Below are 9,162 nucleotides of genomic sequence, written 5' to 3' on the forward strand. Positions count from 1 at the left end.
CCTATTGCATATCCTCCGAGCCTGCCCATTCACAGAGGCCCGCTGTAGAGGCTGAAATTCATCAGTCTCACATTCGTCTTCACCCACATCGTGATGTGGGCTGTTATATATGCACCTGCATCCCCGGGGTTATGGATGGATATGTTGGTGGCCCTTGATGATCATGATACATCCTTCACATTTGTGTTCTAGGCTCCAGCCAAGGCGAGTTTGTCTGGAGAGGTGAGACTTGTTTCCTTTGTAGCCGGATGGCTCTTAGGATGGGAAGCTCCTCTTTTTCCTTTCTTAGAATGGCTGTGAGTCGCTGGGTGACATTGCTGCTTCATGGGGCCAGAAGGTGAGAGTCTATCCGTCCAGCTCTAGGGACCCAAGAGCCAAGCTGAGAGGGTCAGTATGTTCTTCAACCCTCAGGAGAACTGTGGCTCAGCAAGGGGACGACTGAGCAGTGGATGAGTGGGAGGGACAACGGGCCACAGGGCGTCAGAGCCTCTGGCTAGAAATCTTGCCTGAGTGGATGGAGGGAGGAAGCTAGGGCATTGTTAATGGTAGATAAATGATAGATAATTGTAGATAAAACTAAAGGACAGACTCAAGTCCTTCAGACTATCCTCCAGGTAGGATTCAGTCTGACACCCTGGCCTTGGGATTTGGACTCTGGGCCCCTTTGAGGCAATATAGCTTCAAAAAAGAATATTAGTATAGGTTAGTAATTTCTGTCTCAAGGTGTTGTGAGGATTCACTAGGATTGTGTATTCTTGGGCTTCCCTGGTGGCGCAGTGGTTAAGAATCCGCCTGCCAATGCAGGGGACACGGGTTCGAACCCTGGCCTGGGAAGGTCCCATGTGCCGCAGAGCAGCTAAGCCTGTGTGCCACAACTACTGAGCCTGCGCTCTAGAGCCCATGAGCCACAACTACTGAAGCCCGCATGCCACAACTACTGAAGCCCCGTGCCTAGAGCCCGTGCCCCACAAGAGAAGCCACCGCAATGAGAAGCCCGCGCACCACAATGAGAAGCCCGCGCACCACAACGAAGAGTAGCCCCCGCTCGCTGCAACTAGAGAAAGCCCGCGTGCAGCAACAAAGACCCAACGCAGCCAAACATAGATAAACTAAAAAAAAAAAAAAAGATTGTGTATTCTTTGTAAACTGTACAGTAGATTGCATATTCTTTGTAAACTACTCACATATGGTTAGGGACTATGTTTCTGGTTGACTGGAAGCAAGGATGGGAAGAAGGCGTCACTGCAAAGTTTGTTCACATGCTGGTCACCAGCCATTTTCTTCTAAAAATGGTTAACAGCGGGATGTGGCCTTTAAAAAAGCCTTGTTAGGGCTTCCCTGGTGGCGCAGTGGTTGAGAGTCTGCCTGCCGATACAGGGGACACGGGTTCGTGCCCCAGTCCGGGAGGATCCCACGTGCCGCGGAGCGGCTGGGCCCGTGAGCCATGGCCGCTGAGCCTGCGCGTCCGGAACCTGTGCGCTGCTGCGGTGAGAGCCCGGTGTACCGCAAAAAAAAAAAGCCTTGTTAGAGCCAAGATGGCAGTCACAGGCTCGGCAGCATTGCCCATCCTGACAGCAGAGCAAGCCTTTGATGGGGTAATTGATAGCTCATACACAATGCAGCAACTCAGTTAACTCCTCTCCCATTAGGAAGGATTGATTTCTTCCCCAGGATAGGGATTTGTGCTGATTCAGCTGCTGAATACATCGGCATGGCTAAGAGAGTTCCTCTGGTTGTCCTCCTCAGAGGCCCCAGCAGAAGAAAGCATGATGAGAGGAGCCCAGTGTTCAGTCCCACACATGGCAAGTCCTCCTGCCCCTAGGGAGGTGAGGGACTGAAGACCCAGCATCATATCAAAAAATGAATTGCATCCCACTACTGGGCATATACTCTGAGAAAACCGTAATTCAAAAAGAGTCATGTACCACAATGTTCTCTATTTACAATAGCCAGGACATGGAAGCAACCTAAGTGTCCATCGACAGATGAATGGATAAAGAAGATGTGGCACATATATACAATGGAATATTACTCAGCCATAAAAAGAAACGAAACTGAGTTATTTGTAGTGAGGTGGATGGACCTAGAGTCTGTCATACAGAGTGAAGTAAGTCAGAAAGAGAAAAACAAATACTGTATGCTAACACATATATATGGAATCTAAAAAAAAAGAAGAGTGGTTCTGAAGAACCTAGGGGCAGGAGAGGAATAAAGACGCAGACGTGGGGAATGGACTTGAGGACATGGGGAGAGGGAAGGGGAAGCTGGGACGAAGTGAGAGAGTGGCATGGACACATACACTACCAAATGTAAAATGGATAGCTAGTGGGAAGCAGCCGCATAGCACAGGGAGATCAGCTCCGTGCTTTGCGACCACCTGGATGGGTGGGATAGGGAGGGAGGGAGGGAGACACAAGAGGGAGGGGTTATGGGGATGTATGTATATGTATAGCTGATTCACTTTGTTATACTGCAGAAACTAACACACCATTGGAAAGCAATTATACTCCAATAAAGATGTTAAAAATAAATGAATTGCATCTTTTGTTTGAATACCTTGGGGCACATATAACCTAGGACATTGCAGTAGAGTACTACAAGCCTGTGATTTGCTAATGTTCCAAGAACACCTTTAAATTTTTTTTTATGACTTTATTGAGAAATAATTTACGCACAATAAAATGTATCCATTTAATGTATTTTCCAGTTGTATATACCCTGAAAAACTGTCCCATGATCAAGATGCAAAACATCTTCATCATCCCCAAAGATTCCTAGTGCCCCTTTGTAATCTGTTTCTCCCTTTGCTCCAGCCCCAGGCAACCCCTGACATGCTTTTTGTTACTATAAATCAGTTTGCATTTTATATATGTAGAATAATACAGCATGTATTATTTTGTTGATGGCTTCTTTCATTCAGCATAATTTTTTATTGTGGTAAATCATATAACATAAAATTTACCATTTTAATTCTACAGTTCAGTGGTGTTAAGTACATTCACATTGCTACGCAAGCATCACCACCATCCATGTCTAGATCTTTTTTCCCCTTGCAAAACTGAAACTCTGTACCCATTAAACATTAACTCCCCATTCCTCCCAGCCCCTGGCAACCACCATTGTATTATCTGTCTCTGTGAATTTGACTACTCTAGGTACCTTATATAAGTGAAAATCTTGCAGTATTTGCCCTTTTGTTACTGGCTTGTCTCATTTAGCATGATGCCTTCAAAGTTCACCCATGTCGTAGCACGTGTCAGAATTTCCTTTTTTTAAGGCTGATTGATATTCTATTATATATGTAGACCACGTTTTGTGTATCTGTCTGTCAGTGGTTGCTTGTTGCTTCTACCTTGGGACTGTTGGAGGCAGTGCTGCTGTGAACTTGGGTGTACAAATACCTCTTCTAGTTCTTGCTTTTAATTCTTTTGGGTATATATGTGGTAATTCTATGTTTGATTTTTTTGAGGAACCTCCGTACTCTTTTCCACTGTGGCTGCACCATTCTATAACATTACTTGTGAAACAATATTTTTCATTAGACCTGCTTCTTGTTCTGATTATCCCTTCACTTTCCAGAAACCCAGCTGGAGATATCCTTTGACTTCTCATGGCCCTGCATGATAACGGTCTTTTCCTTCAGTGTCCTGAACCTCTGCCTTTCTAGTCCTTTCCTACTGATGTAATTGCTCAGAGAGAGGCTCAGCCTTAATAACCTCAAGTCAAATTACATGGCTCACTTTCTATTAGCTACAGCCATTCCCCTCTGTGTCCTACCTGTCTCTCGTTAGCTGTAGTTATTATACAACCCACCAATATCCTATTAACAATATCATGATACAGCCACCTATTAACTCCATATATTATACGCCTACCTTGGTCCTCTTAATTGACTTTATTGTGCTAAACATCCTGCTTATATGCATTTCGCTGTATCTGTTAAATAATCTGTCCTATTAACTGTATACCCCAGTCCTTTGCAACTGTTGTCTGTCTCGCTAGCACACTGTTCTTAATATCTTCAATGCTGCCTCGCTGTTCACCTGTTCAAAGTGTTCACCTGTTTGCATCTTGTTAGGTATCAAAAGCCCACCAGGAAGCTGCACCTATCATTGACTCTGGGGGCCCAGCCGTAAATGAACAGCATGTGCGGGGGGCTTCAGCCCTAAAGTAGGATCTTTTCCTTTGACCAGTACAGTACAGCCTACCAGTCTCTATAAGCCACATTAATGACGTGTGTGTGTGTGTGTGTGTGTGTATGCATGCATGGGTTTGAGGATGTGGGGATAAGGGAGTTTTCTGGACACATAGGTTTGGAAAGCCTGGTGAGAAAGGACAACATGGAAGAAGAAAACTTAGTAGGGAGAGGCCAGGGGGAGAGAGGGCCGAAGGATGAGATCCCTGTTCCTTTGGCGGGACAGAACACTTTCTGATGCCATCTTTTTTGTTAACGGTCGACAAGCCTGGATGACCGTGTGTCACAGCAACCCTTGGCATGTTGCCAGAATGACAGTCCATTTATTTCCAGTTTTATGATCCTGTGTTTATCTGAGCCCTGATGAAGAGGGGCCTCTGCCCCAAGCACCCTGTCACGCTCGGGCCACATCTGCTTGGTTAGCAGCAGCCGCAGTTGAAGAACAGAGCCAGGCACATAGCAAATGCTCGTCCAGTGTTGGTTGAATGCTATGGAAGGGTGGCTTGTGGAATCTCTCTTTTTGTTGTCATCACGTATCTTACTCCTGAGGTCAGGAAAGGAGAATGGGTTCTTGAATGCCATCTGGTACACACTGGGGCTACTGTCTGGAGGAACACTCATGCATTAAAAAGACCAATGAGTTGTGTGTACATAAGAGAATTCTCAGGTAATCCTTTGCCTTTCTGAAATACTTTTTAAAAGCACTAGCAAACCTGTGATTTTATTTTAGTTCACATGCTTTTATTTATTTTTGACCTCCAATGTGTAGATAGAGAAACTGAGATCCTGCTACGGTCTCCTAGTAGCGTCAGGATTACTGCTGTCTAGCTGCCTCTGTGCATGGCATGCAGTAACACCAGGGAGAATTTTCAGGGCCCAGCTGTGGTCCAGACTGAACATGTATATGCCTTACCTCTGGGCAGGGCTCCTTGCAGTTCTGTGTGCTGGGCAGAAGCTTTCACAGGGATGTGCCTTGACAGCCTCGGGGCCAAGCACAGCTGTGCCATTCCCCAGGCCCAGCTTTGTGTAAATGAAACATCCCCATTCTCCCACTTCTGCAGCCAGCCTCTGGTTTCTGTGTTTACCGAACAAGTGCTGATGCCTTACCCTAAACACAGCTGAAGTCTGGGTTCGCCTCCTGCACCTGAAGCCCCCTCCCCTCTTCCTGCTCCCGGAGGCTACTGAGGACCAGGTGTTGAAAGGTCCCCTGGCATCTGTGTCTGAGCCACAGCGGTGAGGGATCTGAGGGCGCCTCCAGGCAGGACGGGTCTGTCTTGAAGCTTGAAAAAGTACCTGGCTGTACTGAGCTGAATAGCACCCACAAAATTCATATGTACCTAGAACCTCAGAATGTGACTTCGTTTGGAAATAGGGTCTTTGCAGGTATAATTAGTTAAGGATCTTGAGAAAAAAATTATCCTGGATTTAGAGTGGACCCTATATCCAATGACTGGTCGTGTCCTTATTAGAGAAGAGGAGACAGGGAAAAAGGCTTCCATAAGCCAAGGAAGGCCTGGGGTCACCAGAAACTGGAAGAGGCAAGGAAGCATCCTCCCCCAGAGCCTTCAGAGAGAGGGGAACTCTGCCAACACCTTGATTTCAGACTTCTGGCCTCCAAAAGTGTGAGAGAATAAATTTCTCTTCTTTGAAGTCACTAAGTCTGGGGTAATTTGTTCCAGCAGGTATAGGAAACTCTTAGCCTGGCCGACTAGCAGACGGGAGGTGGGACTGCAGTACTGGTCCCAGAGCCAGGCTGTTGGGCCTCCTCTGCTGCCCTTTCTTCTCTTGCCATCAGGGCCTGGGAAAACACTGTGCCAAGCCAGTCCCAGGAGCAAGGGGAAGACAGGAGTTAGGAGGAAGACCAGGGCTTGCTCTCCCTGTTGTCACTCTAATCTTGGTGTAGAAGGACTTCTGTACCCTCTCAATACCACTATTACATCACTACCTTTCTTTAGTGCTCCACCATGGGCCAGACACTGTGCAGGTCTTTACATCACTTCACACAATTGTTATATCTTAGCTCAGGCTGCCATCACAACATACCATAGACTGGGTGGCTTAAACAACAGACATTTATTTCTCTGGAAGCTGGAAAATCCAAGATCAAAGTTTTGTTGGTTGATGGTTTTGTTCTTGGTGAGGACTCTCTTCCTGACTTGTGGATGGCTGCCTTCTCACTGTGTCCTTATAGGCCATAGAGAGAGAGGAAGCCAGGTCTCTGGTATCTCTTCTTATAAGGGCACTAATCCCATCATGAGAGCCCTACCCTCATGACCTCATCTCAACCTATTTACCTCCCAAAGGCCCCACCTCCAAGTACCATCACACTGAGGGTTAGGGCTTCAACATATGAATTGAGGAGTGAGTACACAATTCAGTCTGTGGCACCTTATAAAGACACTATTCAGTAAGTCGCTCTATCCCTCCTAGTTTTACATTTGAGATTCGTTAAGTTGCTCAAGGTCACACAGCTGGCAAGTGGCAGAGCCAGGATTTGAACTTGTGTCCAATTCCACTTCAGCAACTGCACTTAACCACTATGCTATATTGACTGAACCTATGTCATATTAATAATAGTAACTAATGGTTGACTTAGCAAGGAGAGAGCCTGCCAGAGTTATAATCACCCTCAGTGGCTTCCCTCCTCCTACTTCTGTCCCTACCCTGCCCGCCCCTCCGTGTGCAGTAGTCACATCACATGATCCCTGTTCCTTGGATGACCCCTTTATGGTCACACGTCAAGTGATCTCTCTGGTAGCTTGTCCTGGTTCCTTTCCATCTGGCATCTCTTGCTCATCTCCCATGGTGCAGTTTAAATGTGCTCTGTACACATCATTACCTAGCACACATTACATGGCTCGTAAATCCCACTGGAGGGTGTTTGTCTTTTCCATGCTGAAGGGAGAGCACCTTTGACACAGGACTAAATCTTTCTATTTTGGCATCTGGTACCTTCCACAGCACCTCTGGCTCCCCAAGCCCCCAGTGTTTGAATAAGTGAAACATGTAGAAGACATGGAGATCATTAAGTAACAAGTAGCAGAGAGGGCTGTTATTTTTTAAAAAAGAAGAAAACAACATCAGATATTCTAAGACAAGTACTTGTAGAAGGAACCACTAAAAGCTTTGACTTTTGAAACTGAATGTTTAATGTAGGCCCTCTTCTGTGTGCTGGCAGACGGCACTCAATTCAATAGAATGGTCAATGTACATTTTTGAGATTTTCTATGGGTCTCATGGATGTTTCATCTTTTTTGATTATTAACTACGTTAGTCTTCTAAATATGTATTCTTTAAAAGCTTGTCCTGTTTCTCAACGTAATTTGCATGTGCTATAGTGCACCCCCTCATTTTATGCTGACCCATTCCCAGTGGGGACATAGGGATCAACTTGCTGGTGTTCCAGTTAGTGCAGACTTTCTAGGAGGCATGTGTCTTAACGCATAAACGGAGGCCCACGTTGTTTCCTGAGTTGCCTTCTCCAAAGGGGACAGTTTGGACCGGTGGGAGGTCCTGCCCCGGACATTCCTAACCATCCTCTATCTCTGTTCTCCCCCTGCAGGCTGGCCGTGTGTGACCCTCTCTGTGCTGGGATTCCTGTACTGCTACTCCCACGTGGGCATTGCCTGGGCCCAGACATACTCCGTGAACTAATGGCGCTGGGCCCCGGTCAGCCCTTCTGGCTGGCTTCCAAGACAAATAGTGCTTCACCCTGACCTTGCACCTCAAGGTAACCTCCAGGGGAGCAGTGCCTGATCTGCTCATCTTTTGTCGAAGTTACCTCACTCCAAGACTGGAAGCTTGAGCTCTCATAACTTTGGGAACTTAGAGATCATCTTCCCAGCCTTCCTGTTGAGTAGGCTGGGGTCCAAAGCAGTAAAGTGTCTTGCCTAGCTGCACATGGTGACGGGATCCAGAATCCAGTCCCAAGGGCCCTTTGGGTTCTTTCTCCTTTACCAAGAATGAAATGTAATAGACATTTCTTGACTGAGGCATAGAAATTCTCATTAGTGATAGGCCTGTCCTCCCCTGGGCGGTATTTCTGGGCGGTCAGTGGCATTCAAGTGTCCCCTTCCCCATGTCCTGCAGTGCAGTCTGTAGAACCAGCCCTGGGTTCAGCTTCACACTTCAGCTCCTCAGCAGGGAGGTGACAAAGCCACAGCGGTGTTTCTAATTACCGGGTCATAGAAGACTGAATGTGTTCTGTGGCATTGCAAGGAGTCAGTACCCAAGGAGAGCTGTTACTTGAGCTGATCTACATTTGGCTGCTTCTTCCCTAGATTTGCAGAGAAGTATAAACATGGCAGTTCCTCTACCTGACAGTTAACTCTTTCCCAATAAAGAAGCAGAATTTAAAAACCAAGGAATAGTGTATCACAGACAGGTGCTATCAGGCAAGTCATAGAGGGTAAAGATGACTTCCTGTGGTCTCTCCTCTCTTCACACAAGTCTCAGCAGTCATCTTCCCACTGAGCGGTTTACACTCTGTGGTTTACCTTGTTTTGTTTTGTTTCCAATAAAATGGAGCCTTTTCTATCACACAGATAATTCATATTTTTGTAAAATTGTTTTGAATATTTTTTGAGGAAAATGTTTAAAATCAAAACACACGTACCTAATTCTGAATTATTCACTCTTCTGGAAAGATGCTGACAGGCCACTAATGGCCCCAACTGGTAGATAATTCAGAATACTTCTGTGTGGCTTTGGATTTTTGTCTTCTGAGGGGGCAAGAGGGTAAGTGAAGCAGTTTCAAAATTTGAATCCAGAGGGTACCCAATTGTGGGAGAATAGAACATCTCAAGCACGTGAATTAATCGTCACTGAGTGAAAGTGCACCTGGACCTGGTCTGGGCCCCGCTGTCTCCCGTTAGTCACTTGCTGTTGTCCTTGTGTCCGGGCTGTGGTTATTAGCTCAATGAGGTTTAAACTCCTGGTGCAGGACCATTTTGCCGACGTGCTTTCTT

At 46.3% G+C, this 9,162-nt stretch overlaps 1 protein-coding gene across 15 annotated transcripts in view; it reads left to right on the plus strand.

Annotated features, from left to right (window-relative positions):
* HHAT (hedgehog acyltransferase) overlaps positions 1 to 8,734 on the plus strand; it is a 360,564-nt gene extending 351,830 nt beyond the window's left edge. For all 15 annotated transcript variants that reach the window (XR_009563044.1, XM_060294452.1, XM_060294417.1 and 12 more), the window contains one exon: positions 7,758 to 8,734. Coding sequence is in view for 14 of the 15 variants with exons in the window: in XM_060294452.1 (XP_060150435.1) it covers positions 7,758 to 7,849 (92 nt within the window). In the remaining variant the exon portion in view is untranslated. The remainder of the gene's footprint in view (positions 1 to 7,757) is intronic.
* Positions 8,735 to 9,162: the final 428 nt, after the last annotated feature.

This window comes from Globicephala melas, chromosome 1 (assembly GCF_963455315.2).
Source record: "Globicephala melas chromosome 1, mGloMel1.2, whole genome shotgun sequence".
NCBI classification, from domain to species: Eukaryota; Metazoa; Chordata; class Mammalia; order Artiodactyla; family Delphinidae; genus Globicephala; species Globicephala melas.